The 16,636-nt window shown below is 38.2% G+C and overlaps 1 protein-coding gene across 1 annotated transcript; it reads right to left on the bottom strand.

Annotated features, from left to right (window-relative positions):
- Window positions 1-1,543: 1,543 nt before the first annotated feature.
- On the bottom strand, window positions 1,544-2,485 carry LOC140508500 (olfactory receptor 14C36-like). Its single transcript, XM_072616455.1, has one exon. It carries the CDS (start codon window positions 2,483-2,485, stop codon window positions 1,544-1,546), a length of 942 nt encoding a protein of 313 aa, XP_072472556.1.
- Between the last annotated feature and the right edge of the window lie 14,151 nt (window positions 2,486-16,636).

Below are 16,636 nucleotides of genomic sequence, written 5' to 3' on the forward strand. Positions count from 1 at the left end.
CAACAATTCTATATTCTTAAGCAACATATATTACCACCAGAAGTTGTGATTTAGTACCGTGAAATTGCACTTTCTGGACTTCTAGCAATGTTATTTGATCTACTGGTGTAACCTAAAGATGGTCTTGCCATTAACCCCACAGAAAATTTGGAATTCTAAGCCTCTCATCTGCCATATAGCTAAACTTCCTTTTATGTTTCTTGACTTAGAGTATAAATTCCTTAAGAGAATTAACTGTTTCTCTTTTTTTATTTGTATTCTCAGGGTTTGGCTCAGTGTGTCGCTTATTATAAGTGATTAAGAATACTTTTTTTGTTCTTTCATTCAGTCACTCCTGCTATCTTGTTCCTTTTGATTTTATTTACCTGATTTTTCTTCTGTATTTGCTTCTTGTATTTCAAATCAGTTGTTTATTTTTTAGTTTTTACCTACTAACATTTCTCTTAAGTGTTCCGTTTGCCTTTTATTTTTTCCTCTAAATCCACTACTTATTATTCTAGTATTTATCCTTTTTTTCTCTATAAAGTGTTTAATTAATTTGTTGCTCATCTGATCATGTAGTTGTTCTTCCATTTGATATTTTCATCTAGTGTTGAATGGTAGGTGGGAGCCACATTGTGAAAGAAATTAATTTCTGCATATTGAAGTTTGTATTTAATTCCAGCGCCATCAAGGATCTATTGCAACTTTCTGAGTAGGAGGTAGATGTGGTTTAGCTTTTTCCATGCGTGTGTATGTGTATATATGTATACACATATATACACACATACACCCATACAAATGTAGATATGAATACATATGCATGCATACATATACATGTATGTGTATGTATATGCAGATAAATTTGACAGCAATGTAAAGAATAGAATGTGAATCCTAGAGGAGAGAATGTCTTGAGTTCTAAAAGCATATAAGGAGATAAAATAACACAGAAGTTTTGGGGTGAGTGTGAAGTAAAAAAAAGGCCATGTGAATGGATAGAAGATTAGAACAAGAATAATTCCATGTACAAAGAAGAAGATAGAGAATATATTTGACACTAATCTCCTCCTTGAAGCTTCCTTTAAAAAAAAACACCCACTAAATCCAGCATGTTACTTTAAAAAAATATCCCACTGACCTTCAGGGATACCCATAAAAGATTTAGGTTGAGATGAATTCTGCTTCCCCTAAAGGACCAGAATTTTCTGTGTAAATTTGAATTGGAAAAAGAACTCTCTGAATTATATGTGGTACAAATTTCTGACTTATATGTCATAAGCAATGCTTGCAAAGACCTTGGGTTAAAGGAATTACATAATTTTGAATTCCTGAATATGCCTCCAATTACTTTAAAAAATGCTACTGATACTTATGATATAAAGTTAATTAAAGTCAATAGAGGTTTTTCACTCATTTAGACCAATGACTTATTTGTACCCATCAACACACAACCAGCAATAAATAATTGACAAAATTACAATTAAATACATATACTAAGGGAACTTTTCATTTATAGATGAATAAGATTCAACAACGTTGAGAACGAATCACAGTTTATGCCTCATTCTTTAAAAAAAAAAAACTTTCTCTTAATTATTATTCGTAAAGCCTCTTTCACCTGCTTATTCCGGAGACTGTAGATAATAGGGTTCAGAAAAGGAGGTATTATGGAATAGAATATTGAAAGGATTATATCTTTAATGGACCCAGAATCTGAAGGCGGTTGTAGGTACACATAAGAAGATGAAATAAGGAACAAAGAAACCACAATGATGTGGGGGATACATGTAGAGAAGGCTTTTCTTTGCTCTTCTTTCACGGGAAATCTTAGCACAGTGGAAAATATGCTAACATAAGACGCAATGATGAAGGTAAAGCAGCCAACCGCAATAACCAGACCAGAGCCAAGTAAAGATAATGTGTGGCTGAATGTCTCTGAGCAAGATATCTTTAGGAGAGAGGGGATGTCACAGAAAAACTGGTGGATCGCATTAGACTGGCAGAAAGACAATTGAAATGTGTAACCAGTATGAAACCCTGCATACAAAAATCCACTGAACAAGCAGGTGAATGTCATCTGAATGCAGACACGGGGACTCATGATCACTGGATAGAGAAGTGGGTGACATATGGCAACATAACGATCTCGGGCCATAACGGTGAGCAAAGTCATCTCAACATATGCCATAAATACCAGCAGGAATACCTGAGCTGCACATCCAGTAACTGAGATAGCTCTGTTGTTCACCAGGGAGTTAATGGATGCCTGGGGAACAGTTATTGATATGAAGCAGGCGTCCAAAATGGAGAGATTCCTAAGGAAAAAGTACATGGGGGTGTGAAGTCTCCTGTCAAAGGTGGTGACAATGGCAATGAGGAGATTTCCCATCAGGCCTGCTGAGTAAATGAGAAAGAAGAGCAAAGAATATAAGATCTGCAGCTCACGGGTGTCAGAAAACCCCATAAGGAGAAATTCAGTCACAGTGGTGTTAAAGTTAGACATTGTTAGAAGCCAGTGAATGACCTAGGAAGTCAAAGAGAAAGGAAACAATCTGTCAAGTAGTGATTAATTAGGACACGTTGTGTGTAAAGATTAGAAGACATTATTTCATTTTCCTCATTACTGTATAGGATGTGGTCCCTCTCATACACTGACAATGTGACTCTGGGTAAGTGAGGTTACCTCTTAAGAAAGCCTCTCATAGAGTGATATGAGTGGTGCAGAACTGCACTGGTAAATGACATTTCTGAACTTAAGAATGCCATTTATCAGAAACATGAATGCTGAAGGAAGCAAAATAGTGTTCCCAATAACCTGACTTTGACTTCCTTTTTTCTGTAATATATGGATTTTATGCGCATGAATACATCAGTGCATATAATCTGACCAAGACCAGAAGACACCAGTGAAAATGATGATCTTCAATTTTTTGAAGTCTCCTGAGAAGTGATTCTAACCTCTCTATATTCCTTTCCCATGGGCATCAAGTTATTAGAAATAGTCATAAAGAGTATAAAAAAGTCAGAAATTTAAAAAGACATTTTCAAACATTTTCATGACTTTCGATGGCAGTGTATACAAGGACTATAATGTTTCATCCTACCATGCTCCTTTAAACCCTCTTCTACTCATTTAAAGAAGAAATTGCAAGTGAATGTTGGAGATGTATACAATAATATATTTCCCCTATTCAGGCACAGGACAATTGTGAAGTCCACTGACCTGACCTGCTATCCTCTCTGCTCCTCTGAATACTCTCACTTCACCTAATATTCAACATAGTAAGTCACTGACTCTTGTGATCTTATCACTTTATTTTTTTCCCATTCTGAGGCATCAGGCAAGCAAAATGAGTGTCCTGATTCCCTCAACCCCAACTCTCTTTTTGTCTCATATGGAATGGTATCTAATTGAGTATACTGTCCTAATACTCCTTTTGCTTTTCTTTTATGTCCACTACTTCCCTAAAGAAATCTTTCAAGGTTAAAGGTCCAAGACATTGGGACAATGCCTAGGCAGATATTTCTTGGCAATTAACTCTCAATGGTAACATCTTTAAAGGAAAAGCAACTAGCTCCTGACATAGAAGCTACATTTTGGTTATGTTGAATACATACATGAATTCTACAATACATAGGCATAGGTGATCATATTTATATGAATATGTCATTTTAAAATTCTGCCCACTTTACTCCTCCCACACACAGTAAGGTGACAAAATAAATCTTCTTATATGTATGCATCGTCATGTATGAGAAATGACCACATTATCTATTTAAGAAAAGATAGAAAAAAGGAAGAAGGAAAGGAGGTAGAGAAGATGGAAGGAAAAAAGGGAAGAGAGGAAAAAGGAAGTGAAGAAAGGAGGGGGAAGGAGGAAGAAAGGATTAAAGGAAGGAAGGAAGAAAAGAATAAAAAAGAAAAGAAAGTATGCTTTAATCTGTATCCTGTGTCCATTACCTGTAGACAAATGGTTCTTGCTTTGTCATGAATCCTTTGAAATTGTGATGTGTCATTATATTAATTAGAATTACTCCCTTTTAAAGTTGATTATAGTTATGATATATCAGTTATTCTCTTGTTTCTGTTTATTTCATTTTGCATCATTTTACACAGATCACAAATTCCTCTGAAGTTTTCCCCTTCCTTTTATAGTTGCAGACCATAATTTGATTATCCATTCTCCAATTGAAGTTCATCCCCTCAGTTTCCAGTCTTTGCCATCACAAAAGAAGTTTCTTTAAAGATATTTATGCATATGGTTCCTTTCCCTCTAGTTTGATCTCTATATACTGAATGATATCATTGGATCAAATGATATTACTCACAATTTGATTACTTGTTAGGCATTGCTACATTTTTTTTTCATAGTGATTGGACCAGTTCAGAACTCCACCAACAATGTTCCCTCTGTTTTCCCGTTGAAGGATTATATAAAAAATCAGTTTTACAAATTAATACTAATGGGAACTATAGTGAGTGAACTTTTAAGCAATTAAATATAAAAAGGAAGAAAGGCAATAATTAAATGTACAATTATATATGAGAAACATCGGGTACATTTGTCCACTGTTATAACATCAAGGTAACACAATATAGAGACAAAAGTTCCTGTTAGCACACAGCACAGGACTACTTTCCAAATACCTGTCATATGAGAGAAGATAAAGTTAAGTCGCTTCACACTATTTGTACGTATATTGAGGAAAGCAGGTTTTCAGGCTCATATCTATGGCTATTATTGGTGATAATGTACTATGTTGTTGAGAAAATTATGGGAAATCTGATATGACGACATTGTCAAATGGAGCTTGATTTTATATTAATTTATTAATATTTCAAAAGAATTAACAATAAAGACTGGATTTTATTTTTAAATATATGTACTAACCCGTCTGTTGTAGTTTCAATCAGTTATGTGGTGCGATCAATGGTTGGACAGGGTTTGAAACTGATCTAATATCAGCAGCCTGATTGTCACTTAAATGAGTGAGAAAGAGGAGGTGGTTTTAGAGAAAGAAACACAATGAAAAATATGAAAGTCACAAATATTTAAGTAGGTTAGAGAGATGAAAGTTCTCTGGGTGCGAAGTTTGAAGAGACAAAGGGCCAAATGCTCTAGGTTTCTCTTAGCACCTGTTTCCATTTCAAGTTTTGTATTCACCTCTTTCTAAAAGTTTGACATGCCTGTGCTCAACCTTTTCTTCCTCTTGAAATTGTGAACATTGAAAATATTGGCACCTACAAAAGAATATCATTTTCTCTCTTTCACCTACTATTCTTTAGCCTTGTTGGCATAAGTAATATCTACCATGAAGGACTGGAATATAAGTTTGTGCCAGTGACTAATGATGGAATTTTTTTACTGTATATGGTGAATGACACTAGCTTTGGAATGAGCAGACCTGGGTTCACATTTGAGTTAAACCACTTCCAAAGGTGCAACCATGAACTAGTCACTTTTTCTATCTGTACTTTATTTTCAACTCAAAAATGCAACCATTGACCTGCATGGCCTCTACTACCCATTCATGTTCTACATTTATGGTTGAAACCTACACCCCCCACCACAGTCACCTGTATATAAAGTGCCCCTCTGAGTCCCCATTGAAATGAGATGTTTGAGTGGTTTTTGTTGTTCCACAGATTGAATTACTTTTGTTTCTAACCGTGGTTCCACTTGTATTTCCTTTTCCTTAGACATGGCTTCCCTTTGCTAAGAAGGAATGAAAGTAGGGAAATTTTTGAAAATAGGAATATATAGAGGGATATGGAAAGGAAGAAAGAAGGAAGGAAAGAAGGAAAGAAAGAGGAAGAAGGAAGGAAGAGAAGGAGTGGAAGAAAGAAATGAGAGAGGGAGGAATAAAAAAGCAATTGACAGAACAAAGAAACAAGGGAGAGAGATAGAGGAAGAAGAAAAGAAATACAAAGGAAGAAAAAAGAAAAATAGAGAAAGAAGGCAGGGCAGGGAGGGAGCAAAAGAAAGAAAAGAAACAAAGACAGAAAGAAAGAATGAAAAAGAAAGAATGAAAGAGAGAAAAGAATAAAGAAATAAGAAAAGAAATAAAGAAGGAAAGAATAAAGAAAAAGGAGAAAGGAAGAAAAATGAAGGAAAGAAAAGATGGAGAAAAAATAAAAGGGGATAATAGGAAAAAGCATTCCCTCAAACTCATTGTATCTTACCCGAATCAGGAAAAAGTCTACTTGTTCTTAGCTTCTCCAATCTGAATTGTTCAAAGACGTTATCACTGAATTCCTTTGCCATGGAAAAGACCTCCAGAATTCCCTCAGGTTAAGCTGAACCCTCAGAAAATTATAAACTTTCCATTGTTATCTGGCCATCATAATTCTATTCTCCTTGGTTAGGAAGCATGTTTTCCCTTAGTTTTCCCCATTACATTTGTAGCTAAAGTCCAACAGCATGTTTGATAGGATGGCCCTATAGGTCAATTTCACCTTTGCTACAAATTTCTTGCACCTCCTTGGGGAAACTCTCCTTGTTTTTCAGTCAGATTCAAAGAGGTAGAAAACGTTGCACTGAGGTAATTGTCTCTGGGTAGCAACAGAGAAGTTGCCAAATAAAGTCCTCTCAGGAGCACTGGGATGAAGATGAAGAAATGTTAATTAACGTGTAAGTGTGTGAAAAGGTATTATGGCTGTAGGATTCATTATCTCTCAGGTTCCCTCAAAAGAACGAAATAAGCATCCTTCACTTGTTCTTGAAAAGACAGAAGAGGAGAGATCCAAGTGTCCTAATGTCCTGAGCAGTTGTTTGCTTGTTAGCTCAAGTGGTACAAGTATCCTGTAGCTTTAGCAATGGCTTTGCCTGACATATAGGCAAGAGGGCTTCACAAATCTTGCATAAAATATTTTAAAATATATTTTAATTTTAACATAATATTCAGTTCCAAAAAACAAATTTTCATCACCTTTGCCTTTCTTTACAAGAGAGATACTAGTTAAGGAAGCCCACCTATAAAGTAATGATATGCAAGAGATCAGAAAACATGAAATCCACAACTCCCCATGCTTCTACCAAGATGAAAGTGGTGCATTTCCATCTGATGACTTTGTGCTCTCTAGCCTCTTATTTTAATCTTTGATAATTGTCATTTTATCTTTGACTAAAATATAGTTTGTTACAATAAGTTAATAGTGATTTGTCCATTTTACTTTTGTTATTATAAAAAGGATTGCTATTAATAATCACAAATCTATATTACCTTCATTTCTGCAATTGATGTTTTTAAGGTATATGTCCCTTAATATTTGTCAGCACTGAAAGTTACATAAATCTAGTGATTTTTCTTAAAAATTCTAAACTGAATTACAAAAAATTGGTTAGATTTGTAGCCCTATTAAATATAGATAAATGAGTCTATCTACTACTCTTTCCAATATTGACTGTTTTATTATCCTGAAGTGATTTCATATTCTGTCTATAATCGACACGATAATGTGTGTGACTCTGGGCAAATCATTTAACTCCCAATATTCTAGAAAATGGGGAGTTGGGTGTTTTGTTTTGTTTTTTCACTTTTGATTTTTTTTTATTTAACTTTTAACATTTATTTTCACAAAATTTTGGGTTACAAATTTCCTCCCCTTTTATCCCCTCCCCCCCCCAAACCCAAGCATTCTAGTTGCCCCTGTGGCCAATCTGCTCTCTCTTCTATCCTCCCTCCCTGCCCTTGTCTCCGTCTTCTCTTTTGTCCTGTAGGGCCAGATAGCTTTCTTAACCCCTTAACCTGTATTTCTTATTTCCCAGTGGTAAGAACATTACATTTGATCCTAACACTTTGAGTTCCAACTTCTTTAGCTCCCTCCCTCTCCATCCCTTCCTCTTGGAAGACAAGCAATTCAATATAGGCCAAATCTGTGTAGTTTTGCAAATGATTTCCATACTAGTTGTGTTGTATGGGACTAACTATATTTCCCTCCATCCTATCCTGTCCCCCATTACTTCTATTCTCTTAAGATCTTTTCCCTCCCCATGAGTGTCGGCCTCGGATTGCATTCTCCTTCCCATGTCCTCCCCTCCATCCTCCCCCCCACCCTGCTTGTGCCCCTGTCCCCCACTCTCCTGTGTTATGAGACAGGTTTTCCTATCAAAATGAGTGTGCATTTTATTCTTTCCTTTCCTGGAATGTGATGAGAGTAGACCTCATGTTTTTCTCTTGCTTCCCCTCTTTGTCCCTCCACTAATAAGTCTTTTGCTTGCCTCTTTTATGAGAGATAATTTGCCCCATTCAACTTCTCCCTTTCTCCTCCCAATATTTCTCTCTCACTGCTTGATTTCACTTTTTGTTTTAAGATATGATCCCATCCTCTTCAAATCACTCTGTGCACTCTGTCTCTATGTATGTGTGCGTGTGTGCATGTGTGTGTATGTACTCCCACCCAGTACCCAGATACTGAAATGTTTCAAGAGTTACAAATATTGTCTTTCCATGTAGGAATGTAAACAGTTCAACTTTAGTAAGTCCCTTATGACTTCTCTTTGCTGTTCACCTTTTCATGGTTGTCTTCATTCTTGTGTTAGAAAGTCAAATTTTCTTTCCAGCTCTGGTCTTTTCATCAAGAAAATTTGAAAATCCTCTATTTCATTGAGAGACCATTTTTTCTCCTGAAGTGTTATACTCAGTTTTGCTGGGTAGGTGATTCTTGGTTTTAGTCCTAGTTCCTTTGACTTCTGGAATATCCTATTCCATTCCCTTCGATCCCTTAATGTAGAGACTGCTAGATCTTGTGTTATCCTGATTGTATTTCCACAGTATTTGAATTGTTTCTTTCTAGCTGCTTGCAATATTTTCTCTTTCACCTGGCAATTCTGGAATTTGGCCACAATGTTCCTAGGAGTTTCTCTTTTTGGATCTCTTTCATGCGGTGTTCTGCGGATTCCTTGAATATTTATTTTGCCCTCTGGTTCTAGAATCTCAGGGCAGTTTTCCTTGATAATTTCGTGGAAGATGATGTCTAGGCTCTTCTTTTGATCATGGTTTTCAGGTAGTCCCAGAATTTTTACATTGTCTCTCCTGATTCTATTTTCCAGGTCAGTTGTTTTTCCAATAAGATATTTCACATTATCTTCCATTTTTCGAATCTTTTAGCTATGTTCTGTGATATCTGTCTTTCTCATAAAGTCCTTAGCGTCCATCTGTACCATTCCAGTTTTTAAAGATCTATTTTCTTCAGTGAGCTTTTGAATCTCCTTTTCCATTTGGCTAATTCTGCTTTTGAAAGCATTCTTCTCCTCATTGGCTTTTTGAACCTCTTTTGCCAATTGAGTTAGGCTAGTTTTCAAGGTGTTAATTTCTTCAACATTTTTTTGGTTCTCCTTTAGCAGGGAGCTGATCTGCTTTTCATGCTTCTCTTTCATCCCTCTCATTTCTCTTCCCAGTTTTTCCTCCACCTCTCTAACTTGATTTTCAAAATTCTTTTTGAGCTCTTCCATGGCCTGAGCCCATTGGGTGGGCTGGGGCACAGTATCCTTGATTTCTGTGTCTTTGCCTGATGGTAAGCATTGTTCTTCCTCATCAGAAAGGAAGGGAGGAAGTGTCTTTTCTCTGAGAAAGTACCCTTCAAAAGTTTTATTTCTTTTCCCTTTTATGGGCATTCTCCCCAGCCAGTGGCTTGACCTCTGAATATTCTCCTCACACCCACCTCACCTCCTGATCCTCCCAGCCAGCGTTTGGGGACTGAGATTCAAATGCTGCTTCCCGCCCTAGGGCTTTTGGCGGGGGCAGGGCTGCTATTCAGTATGAGAATTAAGTTCAGATGGTCAGGTCAGGGCAGGGCCGCCTCTCAGGCTCAGTTCCCTCGGGGGGTTTATGCACAGACCTTCCACAATGGATCCAGGCTCCCGCCCGCTTGGGGAGCTCCTGTCTGCAGCCGCCTCTCAGCTTCTATCTCCCAGGGGTGCCTGAATTATGCGGGCACCCCACTCCCCTCTCGACCCGCCAAAGACACTCTCTCACCGACCCTCGTCACCTGTGGGTGGGGGGGCTTGTGCCGCCGCTGGATATCCCGTCCCTGAAGCCCGCTCGGATCTGCACCTCTCGGAGCCCCGGCTGCCACAGGTCTGGACTGGGGTCCGCGTCTGCAGCGCGACGGACCTTTTGCGAGAGGTTTGCAGGTCCCTCTGTGGGTGGAGGGACCCGCGTGGCCGCTGGAGATCCCGTCTCCATAGCTGCTCGGATCTTTTCCTCACAGTGTCGCGGCCGCTGCAGGGCTGCCTTCCGCTCCCAGTCCCGGCGCCCAGTCCACAGCGTGAAGGACCCCCCGCGAGAGGTTTGCAGGTCTCTCCGGAACAGAAATCTCCCTCGCTCCAATACTCCGTGGCCTCTGGGTGCAGAACTCGCCATGAGTTACTCCCTTCCAACCGTTCTGTGGGTTGTGGGTTCGGAGCTATGTGTATGTGCGTCTTTCTACTCCGCCATCTTGGCTCCGCCTGAGTTGGGTGTTTTCAAGGAAAACTGTTATCTCTGCTGTGAGGCTAACTGAGCCTTTTCAGGGCTACTTTTCACATTTGGTTCCTATCTGATCCATCCAACTTTTACCTGTGGTTCCAAAAAGCTGTAGCATGTCCAGCAGTCATATTGTGGTAAGCCATTTCTGCATATGAGTTAAACCAGGTTGAGGGTTGCTAAGGCGTCTCAACCAAGTTGGTGAGTTAGGAAGGTATGTACCCCAAACATGTGATAGAAGGCAGCTGAACGTTATGCTATGCAGCACTTAGAACTTGGTTAGATATCAAAGACACTAGAGTCATACACCACATCTTGAATCATCATCAGTTATACTGACTCTATCTTGCCATTGGACTATGATGAGTTTGGAAGATAGAGTGAGGCCAGTGGTTTCATGCAACTCTGTCTCATTTACATTTACAACTTTGTCTCACAAATAAAAAGACATCAGCCATACAAATTTGCTATTTTTAGTTATGTCAAAGTCCTGTGACAAGTGATAAAGTGTAGGTGTGGAAACCCTAGGAGCTGTAATCACAGCCCTGCCCACCTGCAGCCAAGATTATAGAGTTGTCTACAGACTTGAAGCAGCAGTGGGATTCAATAGCCACCTGGGTGTCTCATTGGTCCTTTAAATATCACACAGATCACCTCCTGGTGTGGTGAAAGGACTAGAGATGATGGCTTAAAAACTGTCTGTTTACCCAACACTAGCGTGAGTACCACACCAGAAGGAGCTCCTACCAGGCAGTGTAGAAATCAGCAGTTTTCATCCACATACTGGCCCAGAGTGAAACAAGGCTGACAAAGGAAGGTCAGAGCTGGATACACTTATTTTGGGGGAAAGGCTTCAGCGAAGGGTACAAACTACGAAGCCGGTGTGGGTTTTGCAATCAAAACCAATTGAGTCAAGAAGCTTGTGTCCCTACCAAAAGGAACAAATGACAGGCTCATGACAATGTGATTACTACTAGCAGGAAAATGTCACACCACCAGCATTAGTGTCTATGTTCTCAACATGGCTAACCCTGGTGAGGTCAAATGAAATAAACTGAAGACTGTACACTCTTATTGATAATGTGTCAAAAGAGTACAAGCTTATAATTCTGGGTGAGTCTAATGCTAGAGAAGTCTCAGTCTACCAGCCACTGCAGGAACTCCTTGGAGGAATGGAGATGGAAAAAAGCAACTGCAATGACCATTTTGTACTGAAGACTTGAGCATCTCATGACTAACACTGTCTTCCATTGACCTAAATGTTTTTTGGTTGCATCCTCATACCAACATTTGAATTTAGTAGACTATGTGACTGTAAGGAGAAGAGACAGAAAGGAGGTAAGAGTGATGAAGGCAATATGTGGCACACAGTGCTGTACTGATCATAGACTTATGCTCTCCAAGCTAAGTATTCATATTCAACAGAAGCAGTGACCTCAAGGCAAGATGACTAACAGAAGAACTAATTTCAAGAGATTAGATCTCTTCTCTGAGCTCTAAGCTCTGAGCTCTTCTCTTCTCTGGAAACACTTTGTTTCCAAGTTGGAGGTAAAATTGAGTCAACACAGAGTGGGGAATAGTAGAGCAGAAAAGGAGTAAGGAGAAGAAGTCCCAGGGTGGTCTGAGGCAGCAGCAGCACTGGGGGAGGCCAGCAGAACTGAGCTAGTGAGAGCCTCAGAACCCCAAATACCTGCAGCAGCTGCTCTTGAGATTCAACCTGCAGATTAAATGCCTGTAAGTTACCAACTTGAACTTCTGGGAGCCCAAAGGGCAGAGGGATCTGTAAATGCTCTCTCCCCCTCCTTTTGTTGACCTTGAAAGAAAGAGAAAATATTTCCCCAGAAAAATCCTGGATCAGTGGGATCCACAGAAAGGGCAAACACTTTTGTAACACTTGAGACTAGGAAAATCGCTAAGGCAGGTTTCTTTTCCTGTGCTGGAAGGGGAACAGTGCAGGAATGAAGCTGCCCCAGATATCTCCACAGCAGCGAACCAGGAGGAGATCTAGAGCCCCAGACGGGAGGAGCCTCACAACCCCCAACACCAGGATACTAGGCGTGCCTCAGTACCCCAAGGGAAACGAGAAGACACTAGGGAAGCCAGGATCACCAACCACTGAGCCTGCCTTTGCTTTAGCTCAGCTGAAGAGACCACCCCTGGCCAGACCACCCCTCCACCAAACATAACAAGATAGCTCCAGGGAAAATTCGGGGAAACACAAAAAGACTTCACCTGGCCTCTGCTTTGTTACACCTGCCAGCTTGGCACGAGGATCTTTAGCTTCTAGCTGAAAGAACCACAGGCAACAACACATAAAGCCTCATCATCATGAGCAAGAAGCAAAGCAGGAAAAAAAAGACCATAGAATCCTTCTATGGGGATAAGGACCAACACATGAATTCCAAAGAAGTCAGCATTGAGACTGTAATTCCATCTGAAACTTCAGAAGGGTCTGTGAACTCTCAGAAGAGCTGAAGAAGGATTTTAAAAGACAAATAAGAGAAATAGAAGAAAAAATCGCCAATGATTTTTAAAATATAGGGGGAAAAAGGGTTCACTGAAGAGAATAGCTCCTTAAAAAGGAAAATTTGACAAATAGAAAAGGAAGTACAAAAACTAACTGGAAAAAAATAATTCCTTAAAAGGAATAATTGAACAGATGAAAAAGGAGATGGAAAAGTTAACTGAAGAAAAGAATTTCAAAAGAAGTAGAATTGTGCAAGTAGAAGCTAATGACACTGTGAGACATCAAGAATCAGTCAAACAAAATCTACAGAATGAAAAGATAGGAGAAAATGTAAAATATTTAATTGGAAAAACAAGTGACCTGGAAAATAGATCCAGGAGAGAAAATTTAAGAATTATTGACCTACCAGGAAATGATCACGAAAAAAGAGCCTGGACAATATCTTCCAATAAATCGTCAATGAGAACTATCCAGAAGTACTAGATCCAGAAGGTGAAATAGTCATTGAAAGAATCTGCCATTTATCTCTGAAAAGGTATCCCAAACTACAAATAACAAGGAATATCGTTGTCAAATTCCAGAGCTAACAAGTGAAGGAGAAAATACTGCAGGCAGTCAGGAAGAAACTATACTAATATCGAGGAGCTACAGTCAGGATCACACAGCACCTTGCAGCTCCTACATTAAATGATTGAAGGAATTTGAATATGATATTCCGTAAGACAAAGGAGTTGGGACTACAACCAAGGATTAAATTACTTAGCAAAGTTGAGCATAATATTTCAGGCAAGGAGAAGGACATTCAATGACATAAAGAATTTCCCAACCTTCCTCACAGAAAGGCCAGAAATCAATTGAAAATTCGATCTTCAAATGCAGGTCTCAAGAGAGGCATAAAGAGGTAAATAGGGGAAAAGAAAAACTTGTTACTCAATATAGGCAAACTGTTTACATCCCTATAAGGAAAGATGATATTTGTTAATTTTGAGAACTGTGTATTTATTATGAAATATAAAAGGGATGTTCATAGCTAGAGGGAGCAGGTATAAAATAAATGAGGTAGTGATAGAAATGTGTTTTAAGGGAGAAAGGGATTGTAACAGAAGATGTGAAAAGGAGGAGGCGTAAAACAGTAAATTACAGCACAAGCACAAAATTGTAATACAGTAGAGAAAGGTGAAGGAGATGAGAATTGTTTGATATTTACTCTCATTTGATTTGGTTCAAGGAGGGAACAACAAACTTAATCAAGTATATAAATCTAACTAGCTCTATATGCAGTAGGAGAGGAAAGGGGAAAGAAAGGGGAGAGGAGGATAAATTGGAGGGAAGAATAGTAAAGATAAAGGGGAGTGAAAGGGAGGGTGGCTGAAAGAAGCAAAGGAAGACTGCAGAAGGTGGTGGTCAAAAATTAAAACTATTGCAGAGAGTAAGGGAGAAGGGAGAACTAAGAGTACAAAAGGGGGAGAAAGAGGATGGAGAGAAGCTACAGAAAGTAATCATAGCTGTGAATGTAAATGGGATAAACTCTCCTATAAAATGGAAACTGACAGAAGAATGGATTAAAAACTATAATCCAACAACATGTTTTTTACAAGAAACACATTTGAAATGGGGGGACACACACAGTGTAAAGGTAAAAGGTTGGAGCAGAATGTATTGTGCTTCAGCTGATGTAAAAAATTAGGGGTAGCAAATATAATCTCAGACAGAGGAAAAGGAGAAATAGATCCAATTAAAAGAAATAAGGAAGGAAACTATCTCCTGCCAAAAAGCACGATAGAAGATGAAGCAATAACATTAATAAACATATATGCTCCAAGTGGTATAGCATCTAAATACTTAGAGAAGAAGTTAAGGGAGTTACAGGAAGAAATAGACAGCAAAATTTTACTAGTGGAGGACCTCCACCTCCATCTCCCTGAACGTAATAAATCTAACCTTAAAACAAAAAAAAAAAAGAAAGAAAGAAGTTAAGGAGGTAAATAATACTCTGGATAAGGTAGATATGATAGCTCTCTGGAGAAAACTAAATGGGGATATAAAGGAGTATACCTTTTTCTCAGTTTCAAGTGGCACATATACAAAAATTGACCATGTAGTAGGGTAAAAAACCCTGAAATCCAGTGTGGAAAGGCAGAGATAGTTAATGAATATTTCTAAGATCATAATGTAATAAGAATTACATGTAATAAAAGGCCATGGAAAGGTAGACCAAAAATTAATTGGAAACTAAAAATAATCTAATCCTGAAGAATTAGTGGATTAAAAAGGAATCATGGAAAGAATCAACAGCTTCATTGAAGAGAATGACAACAATGAGACCATCTACCAAATCATATGGGATACTGCAAAACAAATTCTTAGGGAAGCTTTATATCTCTGAATATCTACATGAATAAAATAGAAAAAGAGGAGATCAATGAATTGGACATGCATCCAAAAAAACAGAAAAAGAACAAATTGAAAAATCCCAAGTAAATACCAAATTAAAAATACTGAAAACCAAAGGAGAGATTAATAAAATTTAAATTAAGAAAACAACTGAACTAACAAATAAAACTAAGAGTTGGTTTTATGGAAAAAAAAACAATAAAATCGATAAATAGTCAATCTGATTAAAAGAAAGAAAGAAGGAAACCAAATTATCAATATCAAAAATGAAAAGAGTGAACTCACCTCCAGTGAGGAGGAAATTAAAATGATAATTAGAAATTACTTTTACCCCTGCATGCCCATAAATTGGACAATATAAATCAGTTGGATGATTGTTTGCAAAACATAAATTGCCCATATTAATAGAACTGAAATTTGAAGTCCTATTTCAGAAAAATAAATTGAACAAGCCATCAATGAACTACTTAGGAAAAAATCTCCAGAGCGGGATGGATTTAGAAGTGAATTCTATCTAACATTGAAAGAACAGTTAATTTCAATACTATATAGACTACTTGAGAAAATTGGGGAATAAAAAATCCTCCCAAGTTCTTTTTATGATGCAAATATGGTTGTGATACCTTAACGAGGAAGTTTGCCCAATCAGAGAAAGAAAATGATAAACCAATTTCCCAATGAATGTAGAGGCAAAAATTTTAAATAAGATTTTAGCCAAAATAATACAACAACTTATTAGGAGCACAATACATTATGATCAGGTAGAATTCATACCAGGAATGCAGTGCTAGTTCAATATTAGGAAAACTACTAGCATTATTGATCATTTTAACAAGAAAACTAACAGAAACCACATGATCAATAGATGCAGAAAAAGCTTTTGACAAAGTCCAACACCCATTCCTGTTGAAAACACTGAAGAGCATAGGAATAAAGGGAACTTTTCATAAAATAATAAGTATCTACCTAAAATCTTCAGCAAACATTATATGCTGAATGAGATTTATCGGGGCCATTCACCCCGAGCCAACAGGTTTATCTGACCAGCAGGGCCTGTCGACCCTGAAGGAGCTCGCTGTGAGTAACGATGAGACGGGAGGCAAAGATGTAAGGCAAATCCGTTTATTCAAACTAGCTCAGGCACTTATATAGTATCATGTATGCCTTAGTTACGTAAGCAGCACAAGCAAGATTAAACTAGTTTAAGCAAGTTTTGCTACTGTTTTCCAGCCACGTTTCAGGAAGTATCTGGTGGTGAACAGGGGAGGAACCCTTCCTCCCAGCGCCATCTTGTTCATGCCTTACCAATCTCCCCTCAGATTACCT

The sequence above is a fragment of the Notamacropus eugenii genome, chromosome 5 (genome assembly GCF_028372415.1).
Source record: "Notamacropus eugenii isolate mMacEug1 chromosome 5, mMacEug1.pri_v2, whole genome shotgun sequence".
Taxonomy (NCBI): Eukaryota; Metazoa; Chordata; class Mammalia; order Diprotodontia; family Macropodidae; genus Notamacropus; species Notamacropus eugenii.

What these genes read in the sequence shown, in the direction of transcription:
- LOC140508500 (XM_072616455.1), bottom strand. Translation starts at nt 2,485, where the DNA reads ATGTCTAACTTTAACACCACTGTGACTGAATTTCTCCTTATGGGGTTT.